At 37.7% G+C, this 19,411-nt stretch overlaps 1 protein-coding gene across 1 annotated transcript in view; it reads right to left on the reverse strand.

Moving 5' to 3' along the window:
- The window catches only part of RecQ4 (RecQ4 helicase), an 86,859-nt gene that overhangs the window by 48,301 nt on the left and 19,147 nt on the right, over positions 1 to 19,411 (reverse strand). The window contains exons 2-5 of the mRNA XM_081765450.1: positions 17,391 to 18,742; positions 14,086 to 14,306; positions 11,573 to 11,715; positions 8,266 to 8,392 (exon numbers count right to left, since the gene is read on the reverse strand). Coding sequence (XP_081621576.1) covers positions 8,266 to 8,392; positions 11,573 to 11,715; positions 14,086 to 14,306; positions 17,391 to 18,742 — 1,843 coding nt within the window. The remainder of the gene's footprint in view (positions 1 to 8,265; positions 8,393 to 11,572; positions 11,716 to 14,085; positions 14,307 to 17,390; positions 18,743 to 19,411) is intronic.

Raw genomic sequence — 19,411 nt, forward strand, 5'->3', positions numbered from 1 at the left:
AATGAAATTTTCAGAACTTACAGGTAATATATGCATCTACATATCGTGCACAGCAAATTATTTCATGTTATCTCCTTTCCGAGATATAGTCCTATAAACATTGATTTACCAAAAAAGTACGAAAAAATACGCCACTTTTTCATTAATTTCTAATTTTTTCTCACTACATAGTACAAAGAAAATTTGTATGTCTTAAGTATTGAAAAGACAACATTTCAACAATTCCAACGAGGTACGACAATGTAATATAAGTTTTGACTGGACGTCACGGCAGCACCGCCAATCAGGGGCTTATCTTTATGAAATGGATGGTAAGTTTCTTAATTTTCGGGAGTTTTGCATGTCTTTCACTTACTTGCTGAACTAGTTTTCTCAAGCCTCTTTCTTGGTTTAGTATCGTGTCACTATTTCCTACTTTGCAAGTATTGCACTTCCACTGTTCTCTTCTAGCTCCCAATTTAAGAATGTTTTTCGCTGATTTTAATGTAGTACATTTTGCATAGAAATAATTTTCACAACCACCGCACAAATCACACATGGTTAATACGTACAACAATTACTTGACCGTTTTCAACGAATGTCTTAGTTCCACAATAGCTGATGACAGATGATAAGCTACATGATATACGATAAATCACTAAAATTCTTCTGTCAAATTAAACCAAACTACATCATAGTGTGCAGTTAAAACGTAACTTTCGTATGTGAACTGTACCATGTCCCACCCTATATTTAAAGGCTAATGACGTCAGTGTGTTTGGGAAACATCCATACTTAATTTTGTTCGCGCTCGATCAAATTTGCTGAAACAGGTTCAAACTGTAATCCGGAACAAAACAACAATTTGACTATACTACGTTTGTTTTTATAGTGCACATTCTTGTACTAGTACAAACAAATAAAGCATTTTTGTCTCAGCAAACATATTTGTATTATTATAGGACAAATCCTTACGTGTACGGATACATTCAGATACGGACACAGACATTCTCTCTTTAGCCTCAACGATTGAGTAATCTCCTCATAACGAACAGAAATTATTCACAGTTCATACTTACTTAGCACAGAAAATAATTTCTGCAATTCGAAAATAAATCTTCAATTGATACATCCAACTAATTCAACACTTACAAGTGAATTTCGATCAGAAACTCTGTCCGCAAGATCATATGACACAGCTTTTGCAAATTTTTCCCCCAAGAAATTTATCAACTCTATGATTACTTAGTTCTGTCTACATTTCCAGTATTTAATAATAATGTTGCGTATTTTTATTTGGTTACTTTTACTTTTAGTACAGTCAATAGGTATAACTTGTACATCACACAACCATTATATTTTGCAGTACAAGCTCATATAAACTCATTCTCTAGATATACTTTTGCTTTCCCTTTACAGGGAGATTTCTCTCTCATTCTCCCAGTAATTCGAACACAAAGCACAATATTTCGATATTAGTCTATATTTATTTTTATAACTAATGTATTTACTACACACTTCATACAATCACCAAATGAACTGTGAGTAATCGAAATTTAGCCATTTCTCTGTAACAGACACCTCCCACTTGCGGGCAAATAAAATGTCTCATTGATGTCCGTTATTGAGAGATTTCACTGTATATACACCTATATTTTCTCATTACTACATTAGGATAGTTACACACAACAAAACGAAAACAGTTGCATTAAAAAGGTGTTCGGGCCATTCTGCCCTCTGTGTATGTCATAAAATTAAGAAGAAAAAGAAGGCTTATGTTTTTTCAGTGTTTGAGCCTATTGTGAGCATTTCCAAAACTTGGAACAAAATATATGTTTTATGTAGTGTCAGTTTTGCTGTAGAGATGTCTCTGCAGGTCAATATGGTTTCTATTTGTAGTATCTTACTCTGGCGGTCTCTTGTCTTTCTTTTCAAAAATACCGTTAGGCCGCCTCCCGCATCTTTTGTCAGTGTTGTGTTGTGCTTTCCTGCAAAAGCCTCGTGTGCGGGATCTTCAGTGTTTGTGTGTAGTATTTGCTTATTCTAATACTTATTGATTCCATCAACTATACAAATTTATACAGTCCAAAATTCCAGATTCAAAATAAATTGTTATTGTTTTCAGTAACTCTGTTTAATTAAATGCGCAAAACAATAAACTATTGTTAGGTCGTCGTATACATGGTCCTCCGAACCGGATTACTAGTGCTTATGTGAACTGTTGCTGTGAACAATAATAGACTAGTGATTGAGTGTTTTTTTCTCACGAACATAGTGAGTGTTTTAAAGATGGAGCCGCTAAAAATTAAGAAAAGAACATTAAAGTCAAAAATTACGCGCGAAGAAAAAGCCATAACAGAGTTGGACGCTACCGCAGCGGCAGCCATCTTGGTGCATCAGGCGAAGGTCAGTGAACTCCAGCAGGAGTGTTCAAAGCTGCTGGATGATATTTCGGCGGTGGCAGGAGACGAGGAGTTCGAAAAAGAAGAGGAAGAGTTAGCGGAAATGGACAAGAGAATAGTTCAGATGTGTGTTCAATTGATGGATTTTCAATTGGAGGGAAGTAAAGGAGCTCAGCCTGCGTCTTCGTCTGAAAGGCAACCTGCTAGTGACGTAAGACTACCGCAGTTTCAGTTGCCAGTGTTTTCGGGAAACCTCCATGAGTGGTTATCGTTTCACGATTTATTTGTGGCTTCAGTTCACAATAACAAAAATCTCTCAGGTGCTCAAAAGTTGCAGTACCTCAAAACATCCTTGAAAGGGGAACCAGCACAACTCCTTCAAGCGATGCAAACCACGGACAGCAACTACAAAGAGGCGTGGGACATTTTAAATGCACGGTATCACAATAAGAGGGAAATAGTGAACGCGACAATTAAGCGCTTAGTTACGCAACCCGTAATACAACAAGAATCGCCAGCCGCCCTACGTAAGTTAATTGATACCACAATGGAGTGCACGCGGTCCCTCAAGGTGTTCGAGCAACCAGTCGAACACTGGGATGTTATCTTGGTTTATCATATCACGGATAAACTGGACAGTGAAAGTCGTAGACAGTGGGAACTTTCATTGAAAACAAATGAACAGCCATCATTTGAGCAGCTCGCAGAATTCCTCGATAACAGAGCCCGCGCGCTCGCAGTGTCTGCCGGCGGGAAATCGCGCGTCGCCGGAAGTAGTGAGCAAGTGAAGAATCGCGACAAAAAACAAACTTCCTCCCATGTTACCACCAGTGAACGTGGTCAAACATTATGTGACGTATGCAGTGCAATCCACCCCCTCTACAAATGTGCTGAGTTCACAAAACTCAAAGTGTCTGATCGTGTCACCCTAGTGAAAGAGAAAAAACTGTGTTTTAATTGTCTTCGGAAATCGTGTAGAAAGGATACGTGCGCATCTAGTACGTGTCGCAAGTGCGCTAAAAAACATCATACTCTCTTGCACTACGAGAGAGCTGAGTCACCAGTGCGTGAATCAAATATCACGGCCCATGTTGCAGCGGACGCAAGTGTACCACAGGTGTTATTATGTACTGCCGTCGTGAAAGTAAGAGGAAATAATGGTGTGTATTACCCCTTCAGAGCGATGCTAGATTGCGCGAGTGAATCTAGTTTCGTCACCGAGAACTCTGTACAAAAGCTGGGTCTCAAGAAAAAGAAATCCAGTATTGTGATTTCCGGGATTACAGGAGCAGGAGTGGCGACAGCGAGTGCAATGGTGGACTTAGAGTTTCAGTCATTCGGGGGAACAAGTGAAACTTTTGAAACTCGTGCTGTGGTAGTTCAGAAAATTACATCTGATCTACCCAAACAAAAGTGTCCTAGTGCTACAAACTGGTCTCATTTAGAGGGCCTAAGATTAGCAGATCCCACTTTCAACGTAGTGGGCCCCATTGACATTCTGTTGGGAGCGGACGTGTTTCCATCACTTATGTTGAGCGGGAAGCGTATGGGGCCACCCGGGACGCCTGTCGCATTAGAAACTAGTCTCGGCTGGGTGCTATCTGGCAATATAGGTCCGACAAGTGGGAAGCTAACGGTGACGTCACATCGAGTTTCCTGCGAGATCGATGAAGCTCTTCGCCAGTTTTGGGAGTTAGAAGAGCTCCCACTTACAAAACATCTGTCCAAAGAAGAAAGGAGCTGTGAAGAACACTTCGTAGCTACACACCACCGTGACGAGTACGGAAGTTATGTGGTGAGACTACCTTTCAGGGGTAACACAGCCCCATTAGGCAGATCACGTGAAATCACAGTGAAGAGGCTATCTAGCGAACCGGAAGTGCTCCAGGCTGTTCCTCCCCATATGCGTGAAATTGACCTACAATTCAACTTTGACACCGATAACAACATCAAGACCCTCGGAGTACAGTGGTCACCTGTTAGCGACGAGTTTGGGTTCAACGTAGTGCCTCCCTCTCCCCCAGAAGTGTGGGCAAAACGAAAAGTGTTGTCAGAGATTGCCAAGATTTTCGATCCCCTTGGCCTTCTCTCCCCAGTAACCATCAGGGCCAAGATGATGTTACAATCATTGTGGAAGGAAAGCCTCGGTTGGGACGACCCCCTCCCCTTTGAAACAAGTGCAGCTTGGCGAGAGTACTGCGATGAGTTGTTTGTGCTCCGTGAAGTGAAAGTCGAACGATGCATTGTGCCCTTTGACGCCGTCAGCTGTCAATTAATAGGCTTCTCTGATGCTAGTGAGCGGGCCTATTCTGCAGTCGCCTATTTACGAGCAGAACGTCTTAACGGTCATGTCGACATGAGATTCATCGCTGCAAAAACCAAAGTTGCTCCCATCAAAACAGTTTCCCTACCCCGATTGGAACTGTGCGCCGCATTGTTGCTGGCCAAATTGTTAAAAACAGTTGCAAGTGCCATCAGTGTAAACGTCCAGGATACAAGGGCTTTCACTGACTCCACTGTTGTGTTGGCCTGGTTAGCCCAGTCACCTGACAAGTGGAAAACTTTCGTTTCAAATCGGGTAGCGAAAATACAAGGAATTTTGCCTTCGTCACAATGGTCACATACCAAGAATGAAGATAATGCAGCTGATTGTGCGTCAAGGGGGTTAAAGCCCAGCGAGCTCTTAGAACATCCCCTGTGGTGGAGCGGTCCAGAGTGGTTGCGCGAAGCAATGTTGCCAGAGCCTCCATATCCTCTCGCTGACTTTACTACAGAAGTGGAAGAAAAGAAAAAATGTATCACCGTTATGTGTGTGCAGTCTGAAAATGACATTGTGAACCGTTTCTCCTCCCTAGTGAGATTGAAGCGTGTAGTGGGTTGGTGTCGCAGGTTTGTTTACAACTGCAGGAATCCGGTGCAGAAACGCCAGGGGGCACTTACATCGAAAGAAATGGAAGAGAGCCTTTTGTGTTTGGTAAAGGAGGTGCAGAAAAGAGAATTTCACACCGAAATCCAGTGCTTAGTGGATGAAGAGCCCATTCCCAATAAGAATAATATTTTATGCTTGTCTCCCTTCATTGACGATAATGGCATCTTGCGTGTGGGTGGGAGATTACAAAACGCCGACATTTCTGTGGATAGAAAGCATCCCGAGCTGTTGCCCAATAAGCATAAATTAACGGAACTTCTGATCAATCACGAGCATTTAAACACTTTCCACGGTGGCCCTCAATTAGTGTTATCTACGCTACGGCAACATTTCTGGATTGTGGATGCGAGAAATCTAGTGAGCAAGATAATCCGGAAGTGTGTAAAATGTTGTCGGTTTGAAGGAAGAACAGAGACGCAACTAATGGGTTCCCTGCCCCCCTCTCGCGTAAACCCAAGCCGATGCTTTTCCCACACAGGTGTGGATTATGCAGGGCCGGTGCTACTCAAAGCCAGCCGGGGGCGCAGCCGTTTGAGGTTTAAGGCATACACCTGTCTTTTTGTGTGTTTTTCCACTAAGGCTATACACCTAGAATTAGAAGCGGACGCAAGCACTACTTCCTTTCTCGCTGCCCTAACGAGTTTTGTGGCTCGTCGGGGCGTACCTAGTGACATCTACAGCGATTGTGGGCGTAACTTTGTAGGAGCTAGCAAAGAGATAAAGGAATTGTTAAGAGTGAGTGTTCACACGGCCAAAAATGAAGAAACTGCTGCCTATCTCAGCAAACAAGGAATATCTTGGCATTTTAACCCCCCGTCCGCACCTCATTTTGGTGGGATTTGGGAAGCAAATATACGTAGAGTAAAGCATCATTTCAAGCGCATCGTGGGAGAGGTGGCGTTGAGCTTTGAGGAAATGTATACCACGCTAGTTCAAATTGAAGCAATTCTGAACTCACTCCTCTCTCGGATGACCCCAACGATCTGGCCGCTCTTACACCAGCTCATTTCCTTGTGGGAGAATCATTACTTTCTGTCCCGGATAAGGATTTCACTTCATCCCAGCTTTCTCATCTGAAAAGGTGGCAATTGGTGCAGCAGTTGTCGCAGCATTTTTGGCGCCGTTGGTCCCAAGAATATTTGTTCAGTCTCCAGTCAAGAACGAAGTGGCGGAAAAACCGAGACAATATCAAGATTGGTGACATGGTTATTTTGAAGGAATCCCATCTGCCTCCCCAGCAATGGAGATTAGGGCGTGTTCAGTGCATATTTCCAGGAAATGATGGCTTAGTGCGAGCAATTACTGTAAAGACTGCCTTCGGGGAGTTGAAGCTGCCCATTGCGAAGCTGGTTCCATTGCCTTTCAACCCTTCAAAGTAAAGTGAAGTCATGCAAAACGCTACAACCTCGCTCATCAAGCATGTCTTATCATTGCATATGAATATTTGTCTTGTGTTTGTTTGTTTGTTTGTTTTTAATTATTACGCATTATTATTATTATTTCGTTTGTAGTGTATTTCCTTGTGAAACTCGATCATTCGTTGTGTGCGTGTGTTATTTGAAACTAGAGCGTTTCAAGGTGGGGGCTATGTTCGGGCCATTCTGCCCTCTGTGTATGTCATAAAATTAAGAAGAAAAAGAAGGCTTATGTTTTTTCAGTGTTTGAGCCTATTGTGAGCATTTCCAAAACTTGGAACAAAATATATGTTTTATGTAGTGTCAGTTTTGCTGTAGAGATGTCTCTGCAGGTCAATATGGTTTCTATTTGTAGTATCTTACTCTGGCGGTCTCTTGTCTTTCTTTTCAAAAATACCGTTAGGCCGCCTCCCGCATCTTTTGTCAGTGTTGTGTTGTGCTTTCCTGCAAAAGCCTCGTGTGCGGGATCTTCAGTGTTTGTGTGTAGTATTTGCTTATTCTAATACTTATTGATTCCATCAACTATACAAATTTATACAGTCCAAAATTCCAGATTCAAAATAAATTGTTATTGTTTTCAGTAACTCATTATCTGTTTAATTAAATGCGCAAAACAATAAACTATTGTTAGGTCGTCGTATACAAAAGGAGATCGGAAAACTTCCGAATTCTTCTTGTATATCTGATGGAGTGTGTGACATACAGTACGATTATAGTATATTATCAAGAGCCTTTAATCATAAAATCTAAAGTAAGAAAGCGAATTTGCAACTGGAAATGAAACTTTTTTTTTTATTAAAAAAAAATAAATTCCAACAATTCGGTTCTTTCCATATACATACTAATTAATGTCCATTTAATAATGCACTTTTTATATTATTATTTTATCTCTGGGTCCCAACCTTGAGATATTTTTCTAATATTTGACTGATGAGTTTTGAGGGAATCTGCGTTTAATAGATTTTATCCCTATTCTATATTATATAGAATTAAGCATCTCTTTGTCACACTACAAAACTGTCTACTTCATTCTTTCTAGAAATCGAAATATAAGCGAGTGCCAACGGTGTAAAGTGTGTTGCTCGAAAAGCGGATAGGACTTCACGGATTTCCATTGTGAGACAAGTGTATTCCGTAGTTTCATGTGTACAACAGAACATGAATGGTTAAATCGAATTTTAACTAGAAATACAGCTTTAAATGTACGTACAAAACTTAATAAAACTCAATTTTTCCTTATAAAAGCCGATTTCGCTCAATAAACTCCACAAAGATTTTTTTTTTTTTTTAAATGGGTTTTCATAACCCTGTTATGAACTTAACTAGAATTAATACCATCTCAAAAACACTGAGTAGTTTATTCAGTTCATTGATTTTTGAACTATTTTTAAAAAGGTGAAGACAAGGTTGATAAACGTCTTTAACCTACTTTGGCTCTTTGCAAGCTAGTTTACGTAATACATTTACTTCGTTAGTTTACATCATTTTATTCACATTATTAAATAAGCACACAATAAACAAAAGAAAAAAAAAAGCTTACCAATTACTGACTGGTCCTCGTTTAAACTATACAATGGTTCAATTCTTCGTGTATGCCCGCTAATCTCCTGATGAATTATTTCGTTCATGTTGTCTTCTTGAACTTCAGTATTACTACTTCTTGGAACCTAAAATACACATATATATATATCACACTTTTGAACTTAGAAAAGAAAGGAATCTTTTATTTTCTACAAACCAAGGAATATTTATGGTTCCAAAGTAGTTTATTTTCACTGTGCCAGTTGCATGAAACAGAATTAGAATTATTAAAAATAAATAAATAATAGTAATAACAAATGAATTCTGAGGAATCAAACACCAGCCTTCAGTAAGCTGTACTATTGAGGAACCAAGCATATTGGTATTGTAAAAGATTTAAAAGTTTGAAGAAAAGAAAAATTCTTACTTATATTATTTACATAACACGGAAGTGCCTTTGCAAATTAAATGATACTACTCGGTTACCTGAACCTGTAACAAATAGATTGTGCTAATCTTGTTAGTATTTCGGTGGCAAACTAGAAACTGGAATTAAAGTTTCCGCCAGCCAAATAGTCAGATTTTTTAAATGTTTTTGATGTGTTAAATTATTTCAGGTTTTATAACGTACAAAGTGTGAAAAAGTGACTGACTGGACCGTGACTTCCGGCATACCGTGCCGATGCGTTAACCACTACGAACCGCAGTCAGCTCTCCAGAACAGCCTCTCATTCTCGAGGTCGGTGCTCTCCACTCGGACCACGTGGGTTGTACCACAGAACCCTGCTGTGCTTGGACAATCCCTGTGTCCATACATTATCTATGACGGCTGTGATTTCATATCGACATCTCGGCACGGTATGCCGGAGGTCCCGAGTTCGAGTCTCGGTCCAGTCAGTAACTTTTTTATTCTTTGTACGTTATAGAAATCATATTTATAAAGGATATGGTGTGTTGAAAAATCGGCTGTTTTTTCTTTCATTAATATCTATATTCCAGGTTTATTTTTAAAAATGTTATTTTTAAGAACTACCTTGAAAACAAAACTTCAATTCTTACTATTTATTACAGTGTTGTTATAAGAATATTCTATAAAGGGATATTCCTCGGTAGGATTTCTCATTTTGAAATTCTTACTGCGCCTCCACGAAGGGTAATCAATTTGAGTGTAGTTGAAAATATGAAAAAGAAACGACATAAAAGACATTTTTAAATAAAAAACGTTACTTCCTCTTACAATAAATATGTATCCAAAAACTAGTTTCCTATAAAGTTTGGTACTCAATTTCTGATTCTCTTTTCACTCGTAAGGAGAAATGTTAGATAATAGTTTTCTTTTTCTTCGCCATTTCTTGACAAACCAAACCAAAATTCCAATAATGATTCTTGATATTTTGAATATATATCCTAAGCAACAAAGAACGATTCACTTAAAAATCACGATGATCACCCATATGGATTCATTCATAAACATTTAAAATAATGCAAGTCTGAGATTCTACCTTACAACTTTCAGATGGCATACGCTCCAAAACAGCTAAAAGAATTCTTTCACTGCATTATGTTCAACATTTCTAAAGCCATACTGAAAATTATACCGTTACATTTTTCCAGTTTTTTATATTATTATATTTTATTTTCCGTATTAGTATATGAAATTAAAAGAACTTCTGCCGTTAACATATCCCCTACAGACACCATATTTACGAATATTTTTACGTGTTTTGGTTGCAAAGGATTGGATGCTACAATGAAGATTAGAAAAGTCGCGGTAAGTAACTATCAGAATGGTCATCCGTACCAAACTGGTCTAAATGGAGTAGCCAGATAAGTATGTCCTGGAGAAAGGCAGTAGTTCCTCCAGTAATGAAAGTTTACGTAAATCACCGTGAATTCACATTAATTTCACATTGGAAACGGACTGGATACCAACAGCAAATTACATTATTTTTCGTAGTCTGCCGTAAGCGAAAAACTATGCACATGCAAAATATAACGGTGCTAATGTAACTCCTCATTCGGATCTTCGTAAAGAGATGTCTTGGGTGAGACTATAGTCGACAGCGCAATAGAGTAACTATAAATTACTTCCTCCGAAGGATATTAAGAAGGATAAAAGCTTTACGAATACAGAATGTACGTATCACGTTACAGAAGGAAATCAGAAAATGCACAGAGATGAAGATGAACGATAATTAAATGGTAAAGTACAGGAGATGTAAAGAAGGGGAAACTCAGATGTTCTATTCGGATAATAATAATAAAATCGAGCATATTGACGTACAAGTTGTTCTGGGAAAGTGACCGAAAGAAAAGATTGTGAAAGTAGTTTGCAGATGATAGATTATGATGGATAGAATTAAGGGAAAAGTAAAATATTTCACGCAATATAGATATATGTCCTGATGACTGCGCATGGAAGAAGTAGAAAAATCATTTATATATATATATATATATATATATATATATATATATATATATATATATACGAGCTCCTTCGTGGCTAAGCGGTTAGCGTACGCGCCTTTGGCGTGGGAGACCTGGGTTCGATTCCCGGCGGGAGCTCATGTGGTTAGGATTCCACGTTAATCAGTAGGTCAACGTCTCATATAGCCTCGCTGCTGAACGGGACGTTAAACTCAATATCACTTCACTTCATATATATATATATATATATCCTAGATATTAAAAAAAATGAATGCATAACTGCACTGGAGAATTTTGTTATTTTATAGGACAGGAGGGTGGTGCACTATAGCACGTGAATATGATTTAGAAGATAAGAATAAGAGGGGAAAAAATTGATAAGTTTTTATAGTCACAATTCATTAGTATTAGGAAACACTTGGTTCAACTAGGCAAGAAATGATCGTACACCTAGAAGTCATCCAATAGATGAACAAAGAAATCATTCACAGTGGTTTCGAGATATTTAAATAACGCCGAAGTTCTCTATTGAGCAGACACCATCTTAAATCACAGTCTAATGCTGTCTGAGATTAATATTCCGCGAGGAGAGAGATAGGGTGCAAGAAGTTAAGGCTCTAGAGAAGTGAAAAATAAAGAATAGGTTCATTCAGAAATTTGAAAAGAACGTTTAAATTCAGAAGAAATAGCAACAGGGAGTAACTGGTGATGACATCATACGTAGCTTTCCATACAGAATGCAGAACACTGTCACTATAGAACACTGAACAAATTCGCTTAAAATTACTTTCAAATATTATCAGTATGTACGGAACGAGTTTAAAAACACACGAAAAAACCACTGCTAAATTGGTGTTGTGGAAATTAATTCCAAGACAATCCTGTTGTATGAACTCTACCTGAGTGCTCACAATAGCTTCCTCCCTCTGTCTCTTCCTTCTGTGAGCTTCCTCTGAAGCACTATTCGCCATCATAGCAGCTTCTTCTAACGTGGGAAAGAAGGCTTCCTCTTCTTCCTCAGTCTCCAACTTCTGTTTGTCAACTGTAACAGAAATTCATTACTCAATATCAAAATACTCACATGAGCTGAAGATAATGGTTATTTTCAAATGTAAATTGTTCTTGGTTTGGAGGATTAAGAATTGGATTTTGAGTGTGTATTCGGGAATGCACTGAAGACATGGGTCGCTGAAGTATTATGTCTACGGATTCCAATAAATGGGACTACTCTTTAGATCCTCATCAAGAATCACCAATATTTCTCTAGCATTAAAATTCCATATCTACCCTGCTCAGAAAATACAGTTTCTCAACAATACATTTTACAATTTATGCGTTATGCATCCTCACAATCTTTCTCTCAGATACTTTCATGTCTCATTTACCATCTCACCCACGGACTGACCTTCTGCTCCATATTCCACCTCAGTACTCATTCTACTGCATACATTTATTTTTATCTTTAGCAGTATTTACCTTTACAAGACTAAACTTTAAGTATACGAGGCCTGTCTAAAAAGTATCCGACCTTAATTTTTTCCACGCAAAGTAGTGATTCTCAGGCGGCGCCACCGTGCACGGTGGAAGGAGGAACCTTAATGCGCATGCTTGAATTTTTTCACCGCGTTCGCGTGTGCCAGTCGTGAGCTGGTGGTCGCGAAGTGAGGTGCTGTTGGTAGTGTTCGTCGGATTTAGTGTTTCTCGCAAGATGACTGAACGAATTGAGCAAAGATACTGCATCAAATTCTGTCAAAGGCTGGGTGATTCTCAAAGCCAAACAATTCGTAAGATTCAGCAGGTGTTTGGAGAAGATGCGATGGGTGTAACACAAATTAAACAATGGTTCAACCGATTCAAAGATGGCCGCACATCAGTCGAGAGTGAGCAGCGTAGCGGCAGGCCCCAAACTGCTCGGAATGCAGCTGTTGTTGAGCGGGTGCGAAATTTGGTGATGGCAGATCGCCGTTTGACAGTGCGGGAGATTGCAGAAGATGTTGGAGTGAGTAAAGATTCTGCACATGCAATTTTGCGTGACGATTTGAACATGAAACGAGTGGCTGCTAAATTTGTACCCAAATTGTTGTCTCAGGAACAAAAAGACACCCGTTTTGACGTTGCACAGGACCTTCTGGACACCACCAACACTGATCCTGGGTATCTGAATTCCGTAATAACTGGAGATGAGTCATGGGTGTACGGGTACGACCCAGAAACAAAACAACAATCGTCTCAATGGAAGCATCCCGATTCTCCAAGGCCGAAGAAAGCGCGGCAGGTGCGAAGCAAAATCAAGGTGTTTCTGACTGTTTTCTTCGATGCCCGTGGAATTGTGCATCACGAGTACGCACCGGAAGGACAAACAGTGACAAAGGAGTACTATCAAGATGTTCTCAGGCGACTCCGTGGCGCAGTCCGGCGCAAAAGACCAGACATGTGGACAGCGAAGAACTGGCACGTCCATCATGACAACGCCCCAGCACATTCATCCCAATTGATCCACACGTTCTTACCAAACATGGAATTACAACCGTTCGCCAACCTCCCTACTCTCCAGACCTGGCTCCTTGTGACTTCTGGTTGTTTCCAAAATTGAAGACGCCTCTGAAGGGATCCCGTTTTGAGAGTAGAGAAGACATAATGCGGAACACGACGACGGAGCTGAACAACATTCCAAAAGAAGACTTCCAGCGGTGTTTCCAGCAGTGGAAGGATCGGTGGGCTAAGTGTGTAGAAGCACAAGGGGCCTACTTTGAAGGGGTTTAGGGTCCCAAATCTGTCAGGTATTCGCAACTATTTTTCTGGCCAAAGGTCGGATACTTTTTAGACAGCCCTCGTATGTTCACTGTTTAACTTTTCTCGGTTTTCTGGTTTAAATACAAAGAAATTTTAAATCGTTAAGTTTCATATAAAATAAATTATTATTTTTTTCTTATAAATACCATTAGATATAAAGATCTTTATGAACATAAAACGATGTTTACGTAACTAATCTATATTTAATACTTCCCTAGTTGACGCAAATTAAAAAGTGATGCCCCACACTTCTTGAAATCAAAGATAATACTTGGTACCTATAAATAAATAAATAAATAATAAAAAAAAAAAAGAACTGCATTTAAATGCATAATGAACCCCCAGCACGCGACCCTAGGTATAAGTCTATAAACGTAAAAAATATTATGCTAATGAGATAAATATACGTCTTTAAAATTATTTAAATTAAGTTTGTTGAAAAGCCACTTATTTTTTATTTTTGTTAAAACAATATTGCGTTCCGAAAGGAACAAAACATAATTATAAATGTCACAGATGATGCCACTTTTCTTTCGTTATATTCTTATTCGTGAGAATAATTCACTTCGATTTTCTTGAAAACTTATATTTAAGCTTTTTGTTCTCACCACATACTTACTTTTTAAACAATTCTTGGCATAATGTCCAATATCTCCACATTTGAAACATGTCAGCAATCGTCCATTGTTCACTTGATCGTCTCCACCGCAATTCTGTCTTTTCTTCCACATCATCTTCTTATACTTAGAATAAGAACTGTTCTTCCGTCCTCTTACATACACCTTTTTCTTCAAGTTAATTCTCACGAAATTTTCATTAGCCTTACCAGATTGGATTTTCCTGTTGAAACAAAGAAAATTGCATTTATTTTTTATATCATTTTTCCACTCAATCGAAAAAAGAAATATCAGGATCTCATATAACCTATCGAATTCGATTGAGTTAGTAAGAACTTTTGTTGTTAATTCACTGATCTACAATGATCCACAAAATAACAATGTCAAAATTATCATGCTTGTTAAATTGCTTTGATGCCGCATTATTATATACCTAAGGCAAAATCCAAGAAACTTGGAGGGATAACTGTCTCAATTATTTCTTTTTGAGAACAGCAGCATATTTACAATATACCAAATACAGTAAAACTCTAGTAACTTTAGTACCTCTGTAAGTTAACAACTTACAGACCCCGACCCCGACCTAATCCCGACCCCTTTATGTAAAACCTACCAGGCCCGGATTAGTGCCTAGGCTGAGTAGGTTGGAACCTGGGTTAAATATCTGACTTCCTCTCCCCCTCCTTGTATATATTACAATATGCATTAATTTATTATACCAGAAATTTCCAAAGTGGGCGTTTTTGCATTACAGATTATATGATTTTCCTTTTCCGAGTGATCCTCTATACAACCATGTATTGAACAATGAGACTATGGCTGCGACTGACTGCTGGATCTATTATTGAACGTATTACAGTGATTTGAGTTGCCCATTTGTTTGCTCGTGTTCCTTTTCTGCACCGACAACGTAGACCAACAATTTAAAATGGAATTGCAACTAACAGTGATACGTTGTTAAAAAAAAAAAGTTACTGGTAGTTGCATAAATTATGTAAAGATGTGCACAGGAAAATAATTTAAACTCTCCGCCTTGAAGAGAATTGACCGCGAGTTCAACAACTGAAATATAGCCTGAAAAACATGCATTTGAAGGACCATTAGAGATGAGTCATTGTATTATTTATACCGTAGTTTTTACTTTAAAATATACTAACTTTTTGTAACAGGCACATATCTAAATTGACCATTTTCCAATGGAATCGATAGTGCCCAAAGTAGACAAGCTTCATTTCACTTAATAACTGAAAATAATATATTCCAGTTATTTGCGTTATTGCAGAGTAAAACCAATTCAACAATTTAATTCGTCGGCGCTTACGAGTACATTTCTTGGTAGAATTTGACAAGGTAAAAGAGGAAGTTTATTTTACACGAAGTTTTTAGAGCAGGTAATTAAATACTTGCCTTTAACTGTTCAAAGACGAAACTTTATCAGAAAAAAACCATATAAGCGTATTAGAAGCATATGTAAAAGAGATGATTTAAAGTGATATTTTTATCTGTAGATTGTCCAAGATAAGAATTTAATTACCTTTTATAAGAACAAGAAACCGTTCCCTCCACACGTTTCGACGAACGGAGACAGTACTGAATGTCGAAAAGTCAGCAAATTGATTTTGCATGGTGGAGTGGGAACTGAAATGTATTTTCAAAATGTCCTCTGTATTTCTTTTAGGTATTTCATAGTTATTTACTATCCAAGGAACTATTTTCAATAGTTACTTACTATCCAATGATCTATTTTCAATAATTATTTACTATCCAATGAACTATTATCAAGTTATTTACTATTCAATGAATTACTTTCAATAGTTATTTACTATCGAATTAACTATTTTCAATCATGTTTGAAATATACATTACGATGATCGTCAATTTAACTTGTTCATAATGGTCAATACTATAATTTTGCTAGTAACACGTGAAATTCAAATATGGACAATACTGCGTCCTACAACTCAAAAGTACTTTTTTTTTTAAGTACAATGGTAAGATACTTTCAGATGATGTTTACAGCTGAGAAACAGGTTACTATATTTTAATTACGAAACTACTAAGTTCCTTTTTTTGCGGAAAAAATGTTTTTTTTTTCTTCTTAAAGCAAATATTTATTACAAGTACATATTGCACTACAACATAGCTAATCAACCGCCTCATTATTTACTTTCTTATGCTTCCAATTAATGTTTTAATAGCAAGCTGTTCCTTGCACTTTTGTTTTAGATACCAATTACGAGATTTTTTTTCCTGTTCCTTGCACTTTTGTTTTAGATACCAATTACGAGATTTTTTTTCTCGAAAATTTTACTAAGTTCAAACCTCGACTTTCATGGTCTATAACTCGGGAGTTGAAGAGTTGCATGCCATATATGCCTACTAAGTTCAGCTAAATCTAGCACTATACGGGGTTTGTTCATTTACATCAGATGTGTGTTATCGATTGTGTACGAATATATACTACCCTTACGATTTTTGTTGTTGAAAGATCAAGTGAAGGATGATTGACAACACTAATTTGGTTCAATGATAGGATAATTTAAGAAACAAATGTGATTTTGGTATATCCCCACAGTCAAGCAGATTCAGAAAACTTTAAAAATCCAAAACGTAATTAAGATTATGACATCCAAAAGTCTATTTCTCGAATAATTTGAACTACACCATGAGGTAAAATTTTCTGGAAACTTAAGAAATTCTAGTATTGAAGGAACATGATCGTAACGTATTTCTCAGTTGTAAACATTATTAAGAAAAATCTACATTGTATTTCTTACTCCTTTCTAGCTTGAGGACGCTGTTGTTCGAAGTTTAATTTTCATAAGAAAAGCAGCTGCTTCCATAATAGAAAAAAAACCACATCACAATTTCTGAAACTAAGTACATAAAATAATAAACAAACGCCTATATAATGTTAAAAAAATAGCAACTCACAATAATGAAAATAAAATAGGACCAGCGCAAGTGGTCTGAATTTATTCGGAAACGTCCTTATTTAAATAGTTTTACATTGTAGAATTATGGTTACATAGGTATATTCTACCTCAATTAGATAAAAGATAAATAATGAACATTTTAATATTCCACCCTAACACTAAAGCACATAGCCTACAAAAAGTGTAGTAAGCATATCGAACAAAGTAGTTGACATTTTTTTTTTTTTTTAAATAGCTATTAGAAAACAGGCATATTTGGAAATCAAACCAGTGACACTTGAGTCATTATTAACTAGACGACAATTCATGAAGTAAAAAGAAACAACTAGTGAAGAATTTTAATGAAATACAAATAAATAAAAAATACTCACTTTTCAAAAATTTCCTTCTTTGTTAATTTTGGAGTGTACTTTTTCTTCTTCAGAACTTCTGGTGGCGTCTCTACTATCAGATCAGAAGCTGTTGTTGAAGACTTCTTTGTCATAGAGGTATCTTTGCAAACCGTAGAGGAAACAGGTGTATTATTCTCAACATTTGTGTCTTCTGGCCTTAACCTTTTCCCTGTTAAGTTATAACCTGTCAATTCAGAGAAGCTACTCGATTTTCTTTTCAGAGTCAATGGTAATATTCGCTCTAGAGCTGGGCTGTTTTCAGTATCAGAATCACTTATAACAGAATTCTCGCTGTCACTGTCCTCTGAGTGATCATTGTTAGGCTTGTAATCAGCATCTTTCTCATCCAATTGATTATGTGTTTGGGAGGCAGAACTAGAGAGCTCGGCAGAACACTGACCATACAAATGTTCAGAAGAATCATTTTCCGTTGACTTATTATTAATATCGTCAACACTGTTGGTAGTACGATCTAAGCTATTTACTCGAGTACACCTTTCTACCCAACCTTTGTCCAATTTTCTATTTGGTGTCATCTTCGTATTATCACTGCTTGTCATAACCGCACTGTGAATAATACTTAAAGCTTGGTGACTTACTATAGGTGTTGTTTGAGTTATTTTGGGTTTCGTAGTATTCTCTGTGAAATATGAAGAAACAAGATCGTCCCTATCTGTCTCAATAACAGGAACCACTGTCGAGGATTCTTGTCCATTTATTGGGCATGGAGATGATTGAAGAATGGAAGTATTGCTGCTTGTGTTGTCAGAAAGCACACTACTGTCATCTTCCGGTTTATTCAAAGAAACATCTGACTTCCTCTGGGGAAATGGAAGCGATTTGCGAGGGTTTCTTTTCATACTAAACTTTGAGCCCAGGAAAAGTTTCTCGGAAAAAGGAAACGAAGAAGATCGTTTGATGACCTTTTTTGTCGGTAACGGAACGTCATTGTTTCGCAAATCAGCCTTACTTTGCTCATTAAGCAAATTAACATTTTCATGATTATTTGTCAACTGCATTTGCTTCGCCTTCAATGGGCTAACATTCTTACTGCCCTTGTCATCATTGCACTTGTTATTCTGAATATCACCCAAGATTCTTCTTGGTTTTTCTAAAGCATCGTCTTTCTCTTTTGTGAAGGTATTTTCACTTGAATCCACACATTTTACTGTATTTCTAATTTCATTCATCGCATTACGCACAACATCGGAATTTTCCTGGTCTTCCAACCCACTTTTTCCCAGCTTCCCTTCCTTTTGAAGTTTGTATTTAAGTTTCCAATACTTTTTGTATAGTTCCTTAATTTGCTCCGGAGCAGCTTTGATGTCATCCTATAAATAATAATAATAATAAACAAATAGAAACTTAGGGAAGAACACAATTTAAAAAGACTAAATTTTATTTTAGAAAATAACATTTATATCTTCAACGCCAATTTGTCTGAGAAAGTTTGATATGTAGGAATATTAAGTGGGAAGAAATAGATATTTATTAGGATTTATGTAATATTACTAATGATGAAACAGAAAGTGTTGTAAAGACATAAGCATTTATCAAAATTGCCTACACCAGGCTTCTTGAACTGTGGTCCGAGGCCTGACCTTGTGGTTCTCTTCGGCTGAACATTAGTCCAAAAGACAGAAAAATAAAATTCAAGTTAATTGCGTATAACACACTATAGTTGGGAATTTTATATCAAGTTTTAGAACTTACATATTCAAGCGGCAAATCCTTTTGTTGGAAGAAATATATATATATATATATATATATATGGTGTGTGGATTATGACGTTCTTGTATTTTCAGCCTCGTGCAATGGCATTATTTGCCGCCCCGCCCCCCTTTCTCTAGAAAGAACAAATCCTAAACACCAGATTTTAAGTATGCTAGGATTTAGGATTTTTTAGGTTTTAGAGTTCTGGGCGTTTGCCATCTACGGCCATTTAGCCCGTCACGTTGGAGGGATGACGTTCTTCGGCGAGAGCACTATCCGGGGAAAGG

This window comes from Thermobia domestica, chromosome 7 (assembly GCF_964235325.1).
Source record: "Thermobia domestica chromosome 7, izTheDome1.hap1.1, whole genome shotgun sequence".
In the NCBI taxonomy this organism is placed as follows: Eukaryota; Metazoa; Arthropoda; class Insecta; order Zygentoma; family Lepismatidae; genus Thermobia; species Thermobia domestica.